We start from the raw sequence: 20304 nt of genomic DNA on the forward strand, positions 1-20304 counted from the left end.
AATTTAACTTTTTTGCGTCAGATACGTTCCAATCTACGTACTAGGAAGAAAAATAAATACATTTTAGTTTGTAAAATATATCTGCAAAATATTTTTAACAGAAAGCTTTAAAGCGGAATAATCATAATTTCAGATTTTTCAAAATAAATTTTCATGAATAAAAATTTCAATATTCAATTGAATAGAATTTTTCAGCGTGCTTCGAACTTCAAAATAGTGATGATGCAAGAGTTTGATATTCACAATGTTCAATGTAATATATTCAAATCGATTATAAATCGAATCATAAAATTTTAAAAATATTTTTTTTCTCAATTATTGTATTCTTATACAGAAATATTATTTTTTTTGAATTTTATAATAATTAATAATTCGAATTTTTGCCAGTTGATTTCTGTTTATCTTTAGTTCTTTCTAACTTGTTTTTGTTTGAACAATGGGAGGAAGGGTGTCCCGTCCCCCAGTATCCACAAGTCCACACTAGTTAATTATATCTAGTCGATTGTTGATAATAAGTAGATAATAGTCAATGCATGTTCAGGTAGTCGGGTATTTTGCACCTGTCTGTAATGGTCTACTACATAGCCTTAATTCTCCATAGGAAAACGAATAACATTGGATATTGATAAATTGTTTTTTTTTTAAAGAAATTATAGGTCACTCAATGAAAGCTAGCTAAATAAGCTGGCTACCATGTCAAATCCATGTTCTAGTTAAATGTCTGTAAGTGGGACGAAAAGCATTTGTCGATCTGATTACGCAAGACATAAGGTTTCGACTGCGCTGCTTTGTAATGTCTCCAATTCATTCGCGTTTCATCTCTAGTTGCACGCGACCTGTGCTCCATCTTCATTCTAGCTGAAGTTGAAGCATTTTTCATTAAAAGTCCGAACACCTTATTTTTGAAACTAAAATTACTAAACCAGCAAATGTTCGTGTTTGATTGAGCGTTTGACTTGCGTTTCAGCATCGTTTGAACTAGTTATCAAAACAATACCGCGATACGGATTTTTCAAAACAGCTTATGCTCGTTTGTCGTGCAGTCGCGTTATCGCGTAGCAGTTAAAAATATATAGCTCAATCGGAGCTCAGTCAGCGCGGCAGCGCAGACAGCATAATAGATACAAATCTTTGCATTTGAGGCACTCAACTCAAGCCTCAACCATCGTTGCGAGACCAATAATTTGGCAAGATTCTTATTTAAATTGTAGAATCATATTTTGTCATTGAAATGTTCAATTAAGTTGTAACCACTAGTCATTTGTTATCTGTTCTCAGCTGTCTTCCGTATGTCAAACTTTTTGACATTTTAGGAATGTCACTGTGCTGCGTCAGTTTCTCGAGAAGCAGGAGGAATATCGCGTTTTTCAGAATTTTGAATGAGAATTCATTGATTCTGCCTAATTATGGGTGCCATATATAAATTAAGAAGGCTAAGTTAATCGTCGAAATCACAAATGGCTACGGATTCGCTTCTAAAAACGAGCAAGCAAACTAAATATATATCGTATAGAAATATCTTGTATCATAGGTTTTTCGTTGGCCTACTATTGTTTATTGTGCTATCTTTAGTGTTTACAGTGTTGTTCAATGTTTTTGCTGGTAGTTCGCCTCGGACAGACTTCCACGAACCGGTGAATTTAGACGCGGCGAGTTCAACAGTGTTAGAGTTACGAACTGATTTGCCAAAAGCGGTGTCCCGCCTTCATAACTGCACTTACTGGGACTGTTTTAACGTGTACAGGTGTGGGAGAGGAGGCCACGATAAGATAACGATATACATATACCCATTGAAGCATTATCAGACAGAGAATGGGGGTCCTATATCACAGTTTTCTAAGGAGTTTTACATTATGTTAGATACCATAAGACACAGCAAGTACTACACGCCGGATCCCGAGGAGGCGTGTTTGTTAGTCCCTAGCATAGACACATTGAACCAGAACAGCTTTTCAAATGGATATGTATCAAGAGCATTACAGACGCTTGAATAGTAAGTATGAAAGATATTGTAGGACATTAAACATAGTTATTATAATCTCTTTATGTGTAATGAAATCAAATAGGTATTTCATATTTTATTCGATATCAATTTATAAAGATGTACTAATAAGGTTATCAGTGGTGTAACAGCTGTTATTGATATTGATAACCTGAATTGAGCTTATTTAGATAATTTCAATGTTTATAGTGTATTTATAATATAACTTCATATCATATTAATCTATGTTTGCATGATCTATTCATTTTCTAATTACCACAGCAGCATCAGCTTTGCTTAAGTTGAGCTTCTGATAGCTGGAAAATATTGTTTTTGATTAGTAACTCAACTATTATCTACAATATTATAATTTTGAAGATTAGTAAATAAATTATTTGTTTCACACAGCTGGAATGATGGAGAAAACCATCTCATATTCAATATGCTGCCAGGGAAAGCTCCAAATTACGAATCAGTGGTCAACCTCAACACTGGCAAGGCCATTATAGCAGGAGGCAGCTTCGACACATGGTCGTTTCGATATGGCTTCGACATCTCAATACCAGTATACAGCCATATAGCAGAAAAAATTGACAACACCCAGCCAAAACAAAAAAATTACATGATCATATCAACACAACTAAACATACCTCAGGACTCATTAGAAGTCTTACAAAACATTGCATCGTCATCAAACGATTTGCTACTACTTGACAGATGCAAAACTGATTCCGGTGGAATTGATTATACTAAACGTTGTGAGTACACGACAGGGAGGATGTTTGACTATCCAGAGATATTGAAAGAAGGAATGTTTTGCTTAGTTATACGTAGTGCAAGACTGACACAAGCAGTTCTAATGGATGTTTTAGCATCCCAGTGTATTCCCATAGTGATTGCAGACTCAGTGATAATGCCGTTTAATTCTCACATAGACTGGAATAAACTATCATTGTTTGTGCCTGAAGACAATGTGAAAAATTTACTAAAGATAGTGCATTCAGTGAGCAATGAAAGAAGAGGAGAGTTGTATTGGCAGCTAAGATGGGCTTACGATAGATATTTTGCTAGTGTAGAAAAAATTACCTTAACAACTTTAGAGATTATTAATGAAAAGCTATTTCCGTTAGCAGCTAGGATGTACGAAGACTGGAATATGCCTGAACATTTGGTAAGTTTTTATTTTAAATTTTAAGCATTTCCTAACTCTAACATTTACTGTCTTGAAACAATTTTTTTTACTCCAATAAGTTGTATAAACGCTATTTCCCATTTCTATATACACTTGTAGGATATCACACCCTCCTCCCATTCCATTTATTCGTAATAGCATTCGTAATTCCGCGAATAGACTCATGCGGGTATCGCCGCCGCAGTACAAAAAACTGATTTTAAGTGCAAAGTCCAGTGCTACGCATATTGAATTTAAATTCTTTATAGAATATGGATGGCACTTACTGCATGCGCAATTAAATAAATAATGTCTCAGGCGACATGCGAGTATATAGCGACGCCCGTGCCCCTCAGAGCGTGTCCAAAGATGAATCATTTCACACGCTCTTGATATGCGTGGTGCGATAAATCCATGCATTCTTTTATTGTCGTGTGGCTTGTGCCCTCCTAGCAGTGGCTGTACCATCCTAGGCCCGTGGCAAATTCCGTGCATGGGGCCCTAGGCGTATCCAGGGTTACTTTAATTTCAGGGGGGATCAGGGATCGTCGCCCTTAAGCATCGCGAGGGTTTTGGACTAGGGCCTCATCGGGTCCGTGGCATGCCATGGCCAGCCCTGCCACCCTATAGTTGCCCCTACAAGTGGCAAAACGTGACAGTTGTAATCAAAAGACGGTCGAAATGCCTTAGCTCGGGCGTTTTTTTGCATGGAGTTACATCGCTCTGTGAATTCGATTCGATCAAAAAGTGCCACTTGTCTAGACCTACTGTTATCCACCCTGTCCTAGTAACTGACATGGTTATTTTGTCCTGCCGACTGGTAATCGTGCTGTCCAAAGTTATTCCGTTCCGTATTTTTTTCTGGGAAATTAAGCTGTAAGAGATCGCGTCCTAACGATAAGAACGCCTAAATAATTGTGCCTTTTATGTGTCTGCTTTGTGTGGTGTACAAAATATTCTATCTGCTTACCTAGATCTGTTTAAGCTTTCCATACAATCACTAGAAATGGGTCCCCTAAACATTTCTTCAATCTGCTACCTAGTTTTCCATGATTTTGTAGCATTTCGAATATCCTTCGTCGAACTTACTCGGAGCGGGTAATGAACATGGAAATTTCGTACTATTGGATCTTTCGTCGATGTCGAAGCAGATCTAGTTTTACTGACCTATGTTTTTGTTATCCAGAATAACTCGTTTAGCGTTCCTTGACCCAGTGTTCCTATAATGTTGGTAGCCTAAATCGAGCTGCTGACCTATAGAGCGGTTAGACACCATTCTATTGAGAATCGCTAAGTCACACTGAACTTCCCTGTCTTTGCATCGATTAATTTTAGATTATACAGTTAAAATGACAGTCTTCTGTGGTAGCAAATCGCGTATCCGTCATTTTTCATTCATTTATTCTTCCTAATTGTTACAATTGAAGTAAGGGCACATCAATGATTAGTGTTTATCACCCTCATTCTTTCAAAAACTACTGTAAGTCCAAGCATTTCGCAATGTGCACGTTGTGGAATCTGTCCACAACAGCTCGGTTTGGCATTCAATAGGGGTGTAGAGCATGATTAAGATCCTACAGATCTAACGCATCTGAGTCAATGCCTGAGGAGGGGTAACATATGACGTGTATCTGAAGTCTCGCTGACATTTGACGTCACAATAACACCCTCCCGTGCCGCTTCAGGCACTGACTCTACATTTGTAGCAATAGACGGATTTGATATTGATCTAACAACATAATCATAAAGGTATCAGGAAGGCGCTGGATGCAAAAATCAATGGAGGAGGCCTATCTTTAGTAGTGGACGTACTGTGACTGAAATGATGATGATCTAATACCGTGGTTGTCCAACAGTATGGCCCCGTGAACCCTTTATTCCTGCCGGTGACCGCGGCCAAGTCGCCAGGCTTTACCGCAGTCATACTGACGTACGACCGCGTGGAGAGTCTGTTAGCACTCGTCAATAGCAATAAACTATAGACTGATTTAATATAAGGATCTAATAACGTCATTGTCCAACAGTATGGCCCCGTGAACCCTTTATTCCTGCCGGTGACCGCGGCCAAGTCGCCAGGCTTCACCGCCGTCATACTGACGTATGACCGCGTGGAGAGCCTGTTAGCACTCGCCAATAGCAATAAACTATAGACTGATTTAATATAAGGATCTAATAACGTCATTGTCCAACAGTATGGCCCCGTGAACCCTTTATTCCTGCCGGTGACCGCGGCCAAGTCGCCAGGCTTCACCGCCGTCATACTGACGTACGACCGCGTGGAGAGTCTGTTCGCGCTCGTCATATAGCAATAAACTATTGTAGACTGCTTTAATATTAAGGATCTAATAACGTCATTGTCCAACAGTATGGCCCCGTGAACCCTTTATTCCTGCCGGTGACAGCGGCCAAGTCGCCAGGCTTCACCGCTGTCATACTGACGTACGACCACGTGGAGAGTGTTCGCGCTCGTCATATAGCACTAAACTATTGTAGACCTTTATCGTCATTTAGCATTAAACTATAGACTGATTTAATATAAGGATCTAATAACGTCATTGTCCAACAGTATGGCCCCGTGAACCCTTTATTCCTGCCGGTGACCGCGGCCAAGTCGCCAGGCTTCACCGCCGTCATACTTACCTACGACCACGTGGAGAGTGTTCGCGCTCGTCATTTAGCAATAAACTATTGTAGACAGCTTTATTATCCAGGATCTAATAACGTCTTTGTCCAACAGTATGGCCCCGTGAACCCTTTATTCCTGCCGGTGACCGCGGCCAAGTCGCTAAGTTTTACCGCCGTCATACTGACGTACGACCGTGTGGAGAGTGTTCGCGCTCGTCATTTAGCATTAAACTATTGTAGACTGCTTTATTATCCAGGATCTAATAACGTCATTGTCCAACAGTATGGCCCCGTGAACCCTTTATTCCTGCCGGTGACCGCGGCCAAGTCGCTAAGTTTTACCGCCGTCATACTGACGTACGACCGTGTGGAGAGTGTTCGCGCTCGTCATTTAGCATTAAACTATTGTAGACTGCTTTATTATCCAGGATCTAATAACGTCATTGTCCAACAGTATGGCCCCGTGAACCCTTTATTCCTGCCGGTGACCGCGGCCAAGTCGCCAGGCTTCACCGCCGTCATACTGACGTACGACCGCGTGGAGAGCCTGTTCGCGCTCGTCATTTAGCAATAAACTATAATAGACTGCTTTAATATCCAGGATCTAATAACGTCATTGTCCAACAGTATGGCCCCGTGAACCCTTTATTCCTGCCGGTGACCGCGGCCAAGTAGCCAGGCTTCACCGCCGTCATACTGACGTACGACCACGTGGAGAGTATTAGCACTCGTCAATAGCAATAAACTATAGACTGATTTAATATTAAGTATCTAACAACGGCATTGTCCAACAGTATGGCCCCGTGAACCCTTTATTCCTGCCGGTGACCGCGGCCAAGTCGCCAGGCTTCACCGCCGTCATACTGACGTACGACCGCGTGGAGAGTCTGTTCGCTTTCGTCAATAGCAACAAACTATAGACTGATTTAATATTAAGGATCTAATAACGTCATTGTCCAACAGTATGGCCCCGTGAACCCTTTATTCCTGCCGGTGACCGCGGCCAAGTCGCCAGGCTTCACCGCCGTCATACTGACGTACGACCGAGTGGAGAGCCTGTTCGCGCTCGTCAAGAAGCTGGTCCGCACGCCGAGCCTCGCCAAGATACTGGTTGTGTGGAACCACCAGAAGAAGCAGCCGCCGCCTTGTGAGTTTGTGTAAAGTTTTCTTGTAAATAGCGATTAGGTAAATAGTGCCAGAAGGCAAGTCATTAGGCTGCGCCACCCTCACACTGTTGTACGGCGAGCGCTGAATAGTACTGGTCGTGTGGAATCACCAGAAGAAGCAGCCGCCGCCTTGTGAGTTTGTGTAAAGTTTTCTTGTAAATAGCGATTAGGTAAATACACTGATAGTAGACAAGTCGCCAGTTACGCTGAGGTACGCCGAGCCTCGCCAAGATACTGGTTGTGTGGAACCATCAGAAGAAGCAGCCGCCGTCTTGTGAGTTTGTGTAATATTCTTTGCAAATAGCGATTAGGTTAAACTTAACACTGATAGCGGACAAGTCCTTAGGCTCTTCACTGGTCGCGTGGAGTCACCAGAAAAAGCAACTGCCGCCTTGTGAGTTTGTAATGTTTTTTGCAAATAGCGATTAGATAAAATTAAATAATAGCGGTCAAGTAACCAGGATTCTATGTGCCCTGCCCACTGCCACTTCAGCTTGCTGATCCGTCGGGCTATGTCAGCGACTTTAGTTCGTTTACGGATCTCCTCATTTCTGATTCGATCTCGTAAAGAAACACCGAGCATAGCCCTCTCCATAGCACGCTGTGCAACTTTGAGCTTCTGTATAAGGCCCATAGTGAGGGGCCACGTTTCCGAGCCATAAGTCATCACAGGTAACACCACAGATATAGATAGATGCAGCATGTGAAAAAATTTGTATGAAGCCGAGCGTGCCACTTTTTAAACGTCATTAGTGTCATTTTAGCGAATTTTAGTGATTGCCGCAACGTAAAAATAATCGTATCATCGTACTGCATTCGCAAAGTCATCGAAAGATATCGTGTGTGTGACTCGATTCGACAATTAATTAATTCCGATAAAACTATTAATTTCGTAAATACAAAACCAAAAACATCTTTATTAACCTTTTTAAATAAATTAATTCTTACAAATCGTCAAATCTCGTTATTTTTTTTACCCTACCAGCGTTTCAAGACAAAAATTGGTCAAGTGCATGAATACATGGATTAGTGTGTGTCTTATTGTTATAAAAGTAAGTACGGTTCCTTGTGATCGGTATGAGTGCACCACATACACGGACCATGGTTTTAACTCTTAGAGTACATCGCAGGATATGTATTAAAAACAATGCTACTTTATACTTCTTCTACTGCTACTTTATTCTAATTAATTATTTGTTACTTGTGCTGTTAATTACAATTCTCAATCCGTAAATAATTTCTTCTTTCTACCCTGTTCGTACTACTGTCCTCGTAAAATCATCGTAACCGATTGTTGTAATCGGATTACATGAACATCACTCGACCATGTATGTCCATTTGGACATATCGGAATGGCACGCTTTGACGATCAACTTGCTGTATTTACTCTAATCCATATCTGTGGGTAACACACATTGGTTGTAGACTTTCGTCTTCAGGCACTGGGGTATTTTGGACGAAAAGATGTTGCGTAGTTTCCCGAACGCTGCCCAGCCGAGTTGGATTCGACGATTGACCTCCTTCTCGAAATTGGACCTACCTACACAGTAGATAAATCAAACAGTACGGAAGCTTCATACAAACGCTCGAAATCAGACTCACGCACACAGACGCACGCTTTACACGAGCTCTAAGCGAACCTCGCAGTCCATCCGTCGCGAGTGTCGCGCGCGTTGTGTTTTTAATAATAATTTTATTGCATGCACTGTCCGCTGTATTTTTAAAAACATGGCACGAGTGTATTGCGTAGTATACGGCTGCTTGAACTCGGCATCTTCAAAACCAGAACTTTTATTTTTTAAACTTCGTAATAATTCTGAATTGTAAAAATGATTAAATATTACTTTTTAAATAAAGTGCTTACATCTGATTTTGTAATAGTTCTTTTTAAATTACGTAATTACGCTTTTTAACAATTTATGTGTTCTATTTGATAAAGTAATTTGCTCCGCACCACGCTTTTGTACTAAGTGATGAACTGTATTTAAAATGAGGCAATAAGTATGTGAAAGTAAGTATCCGGTATTTTATTTTTGATAATAGATCTTCTAACGGCCTCTAATAGTACTTAATCAATTTATTCGATTATGTATTCGATCATTATAGAACCTAATTAACGTTTTATTTTTTTGTTAACTACTTAGTCAATTAATTTATTCCATTAGGTATTTGATAATTAAAAAACCTAAATAAACGTTTTAATAAATAAGTAAGTAAGAACCCTATTAATTTTATAAAGATTAAGAGTGCCAACCCTAACACTCAGTCGAAGTGTAGGTATTTAACTCGCCGAAAGGGCTAAGTTTCCGTACTGCTTTAGCTCATATATATACTGTGCTACCTAGCTGTGTCGTTTGTCCGAGGTAGACATACTTGTCAACAATCTCAAGAATCGAGCTCCCAACCGACACCGGGTAGGGCGCAACATGGACGTTCGACATAAACTTCGTTTTGTCCATGTTCATCCGAAGGCCTACCTGTTGGGAAACTCGATTAAGGTCTTCGAGCATGGTGCCGAGGTCCTCCAGCGATTCTGCCATGACCACCATGGGCAGGGCACATAGTACGCAGAACTGACGGCCGATGGGGCAGCAAGGTTCTGGAATGGAGGCCACGTACCGGAAAACGCAGCGTGGGACGTCCACCCACAAGGTGGACCGACGACCTGATAAAGGTAGCGGGAAGGCGCTGGATGCAGGCCGCTACCAACCGTGCGATGTGGAAGTCATTGGGGGAGGCCTATGTTCAGCAGTGGACGTCCTGTGGCTGAAATGATGATGAACCAGGATTCCCGCTCTCGTATATTGAGCCCTGTCAAGTATACTGGTCGTCATTAGGTGCCATTAGGAAAATACTGACAACGTCCTTATCTTCTGACATAAAAAGTAGGTAACTTTTGTTTTACATAATTTTTTAATTAATTTTACAGATTTTTTTTTCATTTCGCTCGAGTTGGAGTAAAATTTGAACAAAACTGCGATTTGGTGTGTAAAGTAAAAACCAGTTTTTTCTTATTTTTTATTTAATTGGATCCGATTAGTTACATTAGATTTATCAATAATAATTACAAGTGTAAATAATTATAATTATTTTAAATTCTACAAAGACAAAAAAAATACACACTGGCTAATTGGAAAAGTAAATTATATAATTTTGGATATTTTTTTCCGCTATTTATATAAAAATTAAGTTAATACTAGATTACAAATAGCACATTAGATTTTTTTTTAATTTTCCTGCTGTAAACTCTTGTTAATGTTTTACTTTCAATGTGAAGTTAACTATTTCCTTAATATTTCTATTTTATTTTATGTTTTTATTTTGTTACAATTATTTTTGGAATCGGGTCTAATAATCTTCATTATTATTTTAGAAACTTCGACTTTTTAATCTTTACGAAGATGCTTAAGTTCGCAAAATAAAAGCACTCAAATTTAATGGCCCATGAGCCCATGACTCTTATATGTAAATATTTACATAATACCCATCCAGAGCATTGTATAACAGTTAAAGCAGACATAAACAATCGTAAAAACAGAATCGGCAGACGACCAAATGTTTAAATATACCAGATAATCGATATACACGCAACCGATCAAGTGACGAAAGTGATTTGGCCGCGAAAAAAAGCAAAAACGACCCTAATTCATTGAAATTAGACTGCTTTTGTGTTGTTAAAAAAATTGCAGAATGCGATTTGATTATTGCGAAATCAATTTCTACTGCACAATGTTTAAGGTTCAATTTCAATTGTCCTCTAAACCCTCTTATGTAGTAGTGTTAATAATTTTCAATCGTGTATTATTAATTCTACGGTTACAACAACATTATTTTCTTTTTTATCATGCGATTTCGCTTTTTTTCAGCATCTGAGTGGCCAGTTATCAACAAACCACTGAAAGTGATACGAACCAAAGAGAACAAACTGTCGAATAGATTTTTTCCGTATGATGAGATTGAGACTGAGTGTCAATTGACCATAGACGACGATATAGTCATGCTGACTCCCGACGAGTTGGAATTTGGGTAAGTGCTTTTTTTTTCTATTTTTGTACACACGACAGCACATCAGGTTACCCATTTTTGTTGCAAACTCGCCCCTATTACAACTGCACAAGAACCCACAGTGGTTACGTTGACGTGCCGTCGTCCGTACTTACAGGGTTTTTTTTTTATTTATTGCCATAGGACTGATTCTTAGGCTGAGTTGCACCACCTAACTCTGACGGTAACTATAACGATAATCGGTGCTTTTTTGTATAGAGTTTAGTAATTGATTTGTTGTAAAACATAACTAAAACTGTCCGTCGGTTTGGGGGCGTTTCAGAGAATAAAGACCTTGATATCTTAGGCCTTATAACTAATAATAACAATCTACTGTATAAACAATAAGTTAGTGTAGATTTGAGAATAATTGAAGCACTTGATTCTATTTCGGACCACGTTTCCATACTTTTTAAGTCAATAGCTATCTGCTTGATTGAACGTTTCAAATTCAAATGTATCGACAGCATAATAAATTTGCAAAAATGTGTGTTTATTTGGCAACAATGTTAGCACGGAACCGAACATGTACTTTTGAAGATCTGATTCACAATTTTACGAGTTTAATTCAGTGTTTTCAATGCTTTACTTTTTCTTTGCCGTCTATTTTTTTTATTTGTTGGACTAGTTTGTATAGCCTGACCAGGAACATAAAAACCCTCGCCATGTTGCGGAAATCTAATGGTACTAATTTCTTTTAATGGCAACAATAACTGAAAACTTCATTGACATGTCACCTTGCATGTCAGTCTATTGCTGTCAAAGTGTAAACAAACTTTATTTTAAATGTGCGCAATTGATTTTGTGAATGAAATTGCTAAAATCTTTTTATAGTCGTGAAAGAAAAGTGGTTCATAATGTGTTAAAGTATTTGTCGAAGAGAAATACCAAGGGTTCGGACAATATTTTCATTGAATAATGTTTCCAACAAAGGTTGTCAAATTGACTGACATGTTTATCGTATAGTACAGTCCACTATGAAAATTAGCTGTGGTTTGTTTCAACTACCTATTTTAAAGTTTTTTGTCACTTTCTAAGTGTTGAATTTTATGGAATTGGGAAAAAAGTACCGAGTTTGAAGCGTTCATGAGCAGACATTGCAGTTGAATATTCAAGTTCTGAATTTGATTATTGATGAATAATAAAATAAATCCTACTAGCTCGATTGATGGTTTCATTTAATTTATTTAAACCAGGTTACCTATAATAATATGTTTTCGTTAATTTATGAAAATATTAAATTAGCCCCTAATCCTGAATCCTGATACATAAAGTTAGCCTATTAATTTAACACAGGTACGACTGTACTCAGTGTTGCACTATCAAATGCAATTGATGCGCCTCTATGCCAGGGTTTTTATGTTCCTGGTCAGGCTATATTAATAAGTACCTATTTATTGATAAAACCGTATTTTTTCTTTTGAAACACTACGAGTAATTATTGTACTCTCGAACTTTTTGCTCTAAAAATATTTTGCCATATAATATGCAGGGTGTCCCGAAATTTTCATGTCACACTGTCACCGAAGGCAGCTGAACCTAAGGCCCAGTTTTCACCAAGGCGGAGCGGAGAGGACAAATGTTTTGAGAGGAGAATAACCTATCAGACTTAATTGAGATTTAATGAAATTGACATAATGAAATCTGATTGGTTATTCAAAACATTTCTCCGTCTTGGTGGAAACCAGGCTTAAAGTGCTTCGATCAGTTAAAATATAGCAAATGATTTACATTTAAACCGTGCTAGTGACTTTCGTTGCTGGCTGTCCTGTCATGAAGAATGATGTACGATACGAACTCCGATGACCGCACGCGCATCTAAATTAACGATATTGAGAGCTCCGAGTTATTGAAATGCGTGGCGATGAATCGACTATTATGCCTATTTGGGCGAATACAGTGCGTTATTTAATGAAACAGAAAAGATGGATTCTACTTGTCAATGAAACAATTTTTCCCTAGAGACCAAAGTTCGATTATTTAAAACTTGTAAATGATCATCAGCAATAATTTATTTTAGTATGGAGGTGTAATTTTTGTTTGCGAATTTGACCATGATCCTGTGGGAAAAGTATTTTAGTAGTAGAATCAATCCGTTTTGTTTCATCAACTATAAACAAACGCCCTGTATAAAAGGTATATTAGAGAGAAGTTAGAGAAGCTAATTTAAATTTTTAGTACTTGAAAAATCAACTCCCTCAAGTGGGAATTGAGCAATCAAATCATGCCGTGTTTCAAACTTGATATTATTAGTATTTTTTTCCGGTTTTGCTAGTCGATGTGGCGCTAGTCCTTAGGGACCACCCACCTCTCGTTCTCACAAAATATATAAACAGCAAACTACAGCTTTTCCAATGCTATGTAACCGATTCAGAGAGGGCTAAATTAGGGGAACGAGCCTATCAAATGCCCTTTTGTTTGTAAGACTAAAGGACGTAGCACACTTATCAACCCGGAAAGGGATCGTCCGTATCAACTCGAAGCAGTCAGCCTATTCTTTGTGTGAAACTCCATACTGCAACGCATCTTATCCACGCCGTAACGCCTCGTCTCGAGGTTGACAGCGCGCGAAAGATCCTTGATCCCTTTCAGAGTTGATAAGTCTGATATGACCTTTAAAACTGAAAATGATATTTAGTTATAGCACAGAATAATAATGTATTGTTATAGAATAGATAGTATAACTGAGCTATATTCGTACACATTCAGAGACCAACATAACTTATTCAATATGTATTAGAAATGTTCGTAATATGTTAGTGACTAAAAGGTAACTTTTTCGATTATCTATCGGGAAAACTTTCTTGCCGAGGACAGCTTTTATTAGTATAGTCACATCACAGGAATACCTGCTAAGTATTTTGAACTTTGTTTTTTTATTCTAAGGATCAAAATCAACGAAGCTTTGTCATTTCGTGATAATGTAGGTCCGAATGTTTTGACCTTTGATCAGGTTGTTATTTGGCTAACTAAAATTACTTCAAAATTCATTCATAAATGTAAATTGGAATTGATATTTTTTTCAAAATAGTCATTTACTAAAATGGCTGAATGTTGATTACATTGAAAAGGTATTTTTATAATAATACTTGACGTAAGAACATAATTAATTATCCTCCTCTATTTTATCATCGACCTTTTAAGTTATTTCAAGTAACAAAAGCAGAGACTTTTCCCATATTAAATTATACCGTTTAGTTCTTTCTCTTTCCTTTTTTCAGGTCTAATAAAGGTAATTTATTTTTGGAATAAGGCTCTTAAAAAGCGTTTCCCAGTAAAATGTTTATATTACCATGCTTCTAAAATTTTATCTCCACACCAAAACTTATTACTATCGCTTAAACGCTCTGGGCGTGGAAAGTATCGCATTTTGAAAATCAGAATATTCGTATTCATTTACTGCATCTTGTTATTAAAATTTAATATTTTGCTTCTCAAACTAAATTTTTAAATAAACAACCAATATGCCTAAGGCGGGAATCAAAAATTGCATCTTGTTGGCGAATAGGAATACTCGTAGATGAAATCTTGGACATATTTTCAACAAAATCATAGATACAGGAACGTGCTCATTCCTGTTTCTGAGAAACAAGCTCGGCACAATGTCTGTAATATAATTTGCAACACAAATCCGATGTGACCCTTGTATTGGACGTATTCCCTTTGTGAGTAAACAATAGCCTGGACATATCTCGGGGTAATCCTTCCTTGAGAGACTTGCGCCCTTATCAACTAATTTCAGTTCTACTATTATGGCAGTCGCTATCAAATAGATAGAGATTGGTAATGTTATAACGACCTTTGGTCAAGACTTTATCCTCTTGGGCCTTTATTATTATTTTAATAATTACTTTGAAAGGATAGAGATTGTTGTTTAATTGTTTTCGTAGTAACTTTATGGAAAATGGTTTTTTTATGCATAACAAGGCAGGTACTTGACCGCAATCGCACCTGGTGTTAAGTGAGATGCAGTCTAGGATGGTACATATCTGCCCTGCCTTAAAAAGGCTCGGAAAATTTTCTCAGTACTTTTGAATTATATTTTAACGCCAGTGAACAATAAGCAAGATTGTTTTCATTATAACTTTTACAATATTCACTGCAATGGCTTCCAAACGTTATCATTCCAATGTCGGATTAAAACCGATTGCCATACATTTTAAAGTGTGATTATAAGCCTGCCGAACTCTATCAGAAATTAAGCTTTCAAGACGAAAATCGAGATGCCGGGATGTCGACATAATGCAAAGTGTTCCAGTAGGATCGAATCGAACAAAATTAACAATCCATTCAAAGATTCCATTTTGATTCAGTTGGTATCATAAATACTAAAAGAAAAGTCGTTTGCGTGTTTTGATCTTTTGTATGAAATAAATCTCAAATCATCAAAGTAGTCACTCTGGTTCTTCTATTTCTGATTCGATCACGCAAGGAAACTCCGAGCATAGCACGCTCCATCGCTCTTTGGGTGACCTTGAGCCTTCTTATGAGGCCCATCCATAGTAAGCGACCACGTCTCAGATCCGTATACCATCACTGGCAACACACACTGGTCAAATACTTTTTACTTGAGACACCGCAGAATCGCTAAAATCAAGAGGCAGTGGGCGGGGCACATAGCTCGGAGGACTGATGGCCGCTGGGGCAGGAAAGTTCTTGAGTGGCGACCACGAGCCGGAAGACGTAGCGTGGGCAGGCCTCCCACTAGGTGGACCGACGATCTGGTGAAGGTCGCGGGAGGTGCCTGGATGCGAGCGGCGCAGGACCGGTCTTACACAAGCACACTTATCAACCCGGAAACAGATCGTAACCGTATCAACTCGAGGCGGTCAGTATTCTTTTTATGAAACTCCGTACTGCAATGCACACCTATCCGCACCGCAATGTAAACGCCTCTACTCGCCTCACGGCGAAAAGCGATACGGTGTTGATCCCTTTCCGGGTTGATAAATGTGCTATGACCTTTACAGTGATTGACTATCTTAATAAAATTACTAATATTCGATTACCCTACCTAATATTACTTATATTTGATAGAACCTACTGAAGCCATCTTGACTGTGACCTGCCCTCACTCTTGGGACACGGAGTACCTCATTTAGACATTTCAGTTTGTATTGTGAGGACCTTGTTACGGGAAACGTTGCCTCTGGAGGACGTACTTATAAATCTTAAATCGTTATTATTGCTGTATTGAAATTTCGTGAATAACATTTTTCGTGATTCATTTGAAATGAATAAATTATTGTGGCAACAAAACCAATTTTATTATAGAACCGAAGGCATTGATTTCCAATTACATAACGAATTGACATGATGTGCTATTTTACTGGACTGGATTTTAATGGACACATTATATGTTTTTATACATATTTTTCTATTTCTGGTCTATTTGAATAGGTATGGTAGATTGGTAATTTGGTAGGTAGGTACTACATAAAGTTCAAATTATTTTTTTATATGATCACAATACTTAGAGTTCTTTATGCATTACGGATATCTTTATACCCTACTGATTATTGAACCAATACTCTAAAAAAACAACTCCGCGAAAAGTTCGATGATTCCACCAAACTTTATGTACTTGACCAAAACGTCCGTTTTTTCTCATTTCAAAGTAAACTCCTAACTGTTCGCACTGGCGAGATGCCCAGTCTTTTTAATTTTGTGCCGCTGAGTCAAATTCACTCTTTGTTTTGGCTTCTAAACTTTTTTTTAACATTACACGCTTAGGGGTAAATGAGTTTTTTATTTTATAGTCCGGGCGTTTTCAAGGCGAGAGTGAATAGGCTCTTACAGGGCAGACATGTACCATCCTAGACTGCATCTCACTTAACACCAGGTGCGATTGCGGTCTTGCCTTGTCTAGCATAATTTTATTTTTATCCTTTCAGACATTTTTTTCCTTTTTAACAACGAATATTAATTCGAATATTGTTATCTATGTATCTTCGTAAGTTAACAGCCGTGAGCAACGGCACATTGCCCTCTAATCAAAGATAAATAATCTGTTTTATTTTTAAATTCGTTAGCAAGCTGTCATTTAATCTATAATACTAACAATCAGCGAAATCGCATTTATTTATTTATTGTTATAATAGGGATCATTGAAAGTGATTTTTCGTTAATTTAACTGACTTGACTTCAATTAATTACAGCAGTAGTAATGCTCTAACACGTGTGTGGTTGCTACATGTCCTTCGTTTATTGGCTTCGTTGCCGGCTCTTTTATTTCAGCCTCTGGAGAGTAACTCGGCTTATTGCTTAAAGATGAAGCACACCAATCGACCCGGAAACGGATTGTAACCGTATCAAAACGAGGCGGTCAGTATTCTTTCTAAAAATCCGTACTTCAACGCACACTTATCCGCACCGTAACGTAAATGCCTCGTCTCGTTTGACAGCGCGGCAAAAGGCGATACGGTGTTCTATGATCTGAGGTGTTAACAGAGTAAATACAAATGAGTAGGTCATCTTCATAGAAACGCACCGAGCGCGGTTTGTATGTGAGCGCGCGCCAATACGTATGCGGCGCAAGCGCACCTCACCGCTAATCCACGCTAAATTTTGTCAGTGTGTGCGTGCGCGCCGCATACGTATTGGCGCGCTCTCATACAAACCGCGCTCGGGCGTTTCTATGAAGATGACCTACTCATTTGTATTTACTCTGGTGTTAATCTCTTTCCAGGTTGATCCGTGTTGTTGATCCCTTTCCGGGTTGATAAGTGTGCTATGACCTTAACTCGGCTTATTGCCTAAGATCAATACGTGATCGCTTCAATTCATCTAGGCGAGCAGTTAATCCTCCGGCCGCAAAATATTGATGAGATACTTATTATGTTCAGCTCTTACCGTAATATCGTACGTGTTATTCGCCGTAACCTTGCAGGTACGGTCCTTGTGTTCACCCTGTTTTTCGTATGTCTTTTGTACCGTAAACCGTATCAACTAATATTCAAGGCTAGCGTAAATCTTTAGTTTTACGGGCGTGGATTTTAGCAAAATCCTTTCTACAAAAACTTCAACATTTTTGTCGTAAACTCTCCACGTCTTTGCCTACCACGGGAAAATTACCAGATATTTTGTTCGGTTTTGTTTGCATTATTTTCGGAAGATTTATAATACATTTTAAGGTTGTAATTTAGGAAGTATAGGCATAATTCTTACTGTTACTTCATTGGATCCCAGGTTATGTCATCATCATTATCAACATCCAATGGATGGGGTCTCCGTCAAATCCCTCCAAACTTTCAAAACTCCATTTCAAAATGTTATACCAATACTTCATGCATACCCATTTTCATATTATTCACATTTACTCGTATATTGTCGATTTGCCGATATTAGGTTTCTAGCGCCGCGCTGGAAACCATTCGGCGTGACTTTTCATACTTATAACGTATTTAGTTATAAAATCATTATAACATTGCATATTTCAAACGATTTATGGCCTGTGCTGTTTTATCACACCAGCCGGGTTAGGATGCGAGGCGTGATAAAATCTTATAGATCATTTTAGACGACAAATGTATGGCTTTATCGAGTAAATATTATTTTTTGTCATTTTCATCTTAGATGTTGATTAATTTACAGTAAGTGATATATAAAAGTTTACATAAGTACTCTTTTTAAACCGCATGGGATGTCAGTAAAGTAGGTCACGCTATCCCTTAAGTTATTTTTGAAAAACTTTTTCATAAAACGTAATTTCTTCCGGCCATATAAAACCGCTTTATTTTCCTGCTAAAAAGAGGCTACATTATGAAAAACTGTTAGGAAGCTGAGAAACAATAAACTTGTATGACAAAACACTTTGAAAAATTCAGGGGTCATGAATAATGTGGGTACTTTTAAAGTCCAGCATATTGGAAGTCGTTCCCGCGGCGGGGGTAGAAAGTTGTGACCTCTGAGCCACAACAAAGATATGTACGTACAGTAGGTACGGTTGATAGTACATCAGACTTTACGTTTTTGTTGCAAATTCGTTCCTATTAGAACTACATAAAATACCATAGTGCTTACCTGTCGTCTGTCTGCACATTAATATCGTCTCTAGTGTATAGACGTGCGGCCGACTTTTTAGTCCATTTTCATTAAGGACTTCTTAGCAGTATTAGATTAGTTGTTTAGAATAAAATGTGGTTCATTATTGTGAGTCTGTATACTGTAGATTCAAGCCTGTGCCAATCACAGGCTTGAACCGGAACCAACCGATATTGAAATCCAACCAATCACAATAATAACTATGATTTAGCTCAGGCATCATTTTGAACACAAAACAGAAGTGCTTATGGAACTTTGACACGTCCCAAGATGAATTGAAATCCCAATACCCATTTAGAAATACTCGCCGTACCTATTTCTGATGTAGATCAAGAAATCGTCGATTCTACCCACAAGATGGCTATGAATAGCGATCGTAAACCTTGGCGAAAGGCTGTTATCGTAATTTTTTTATTTATTTATTCCACAATCATATCTCTAACATTACATTGTGTTGCTAATGCATACACAATGCTACCGCCATCTGTGTTGATTGTGCCCGAACCAAACTAAAGTCTTTACGGATCATCGCAAGAGCGCGCGAAGAATATGTAGTTCGGTCAATGGCTTAAGTTTTGATGTGTTTTTCTCTACATTATTGGCTAAAGTAGTTCTTGGGGGTTTGCGTTTGATAGTAGCTATTGAATAAACTTATTACCTCAAGAAAGGGGTACAAAATGTGTGCAGATTGTATTTAGTAGCCAATTAGGTAGGATAGCTACAACTGACAACACTATAGTCAATTGACCTATTTTTGGAGCCGTCAAAACGCGACTTGCATAGGTATTTTTTGTTACAAAGAGAATATCGTCGCTAGTTCGCGATTATATTGATTATTTATGGCATTTTGTTGGTCCGCTAACAGGCCCCCAAAGCAAACAGCCAATACATTGACGGCTGGCGACATCAATTTATTCATAGCCCGGTGGCCGACCGACTAAGGGCTTATTCCCCTCCCCGTGTGCGGTCAAGTCATAGGTTAATTACGTGAAAATTTGAACAAAACTCTTTTTTGCTCTTGGCTCCGTTTGCCTTAAACCGTTTCATTATCTTTGGAAGTGACTTTTGGGATCCTTTCTTAGCAGATGCCTACGTCATAATAATTTTATTATCTGTTTGCCAATTTCAGCGCAATCCGTTCAAAGGTTTGAGTTGTGTGTTGATGATAGATCAGTACAGAATTAACATACACTGTCATACACCTTTTATTTGTTTATCGTAGTGTAGTTTGACCAGCCTTTATCGGAAAAAAGTACGAATTACAATAATGAAAC

General features: G+C 38.4%; 1 protein-coding gene across 1 annotated transcript in view; it reads left to right on the forward strand.

Moving 5' to 3' along the window:
- The first annotated feature begins 1336 nt into the window (after nt 1–1336).
- Nucleotides 1337–20304, forward strand: part of LOC135076362 (exostosin-2) — a 35536-nt gene continuing 16568 nt past the window's right edge. The window contains exons 1-4 of the mRNA XM_063970860.1: nt 1337–1993; nt 2390–3152; nt 6741–6924; nt 10810–10969. Of these exons, the coding sequence (XP_063826930.1) occupies nt 1458–1993; nt 2390–3152; nt 6741–6924; nt 10810–10969 (1643 nt within the window). The 5' untranslated portion in view covers nt 1337–1457. The remainder of the gene's footprint in view (nt 1994–2389; nt 3153–6740; nt 6925–10809; nt 10970–20304) is intronic.

This window comes from Ostrinia nubilalis, chromosome 11 (assembly GCF_963855985.1).
Source record: "Ostrinia nubilalis chromosome 11, ilOstNubi1.1, whole genome shotgun sequence".
Taxonomy (NCBI): Eukaryota; Metazoa; Arthropoda; class Insecta; order Lepidoptera; family Crambidae; genus Ostrinia; species Ostrinia nubilalis.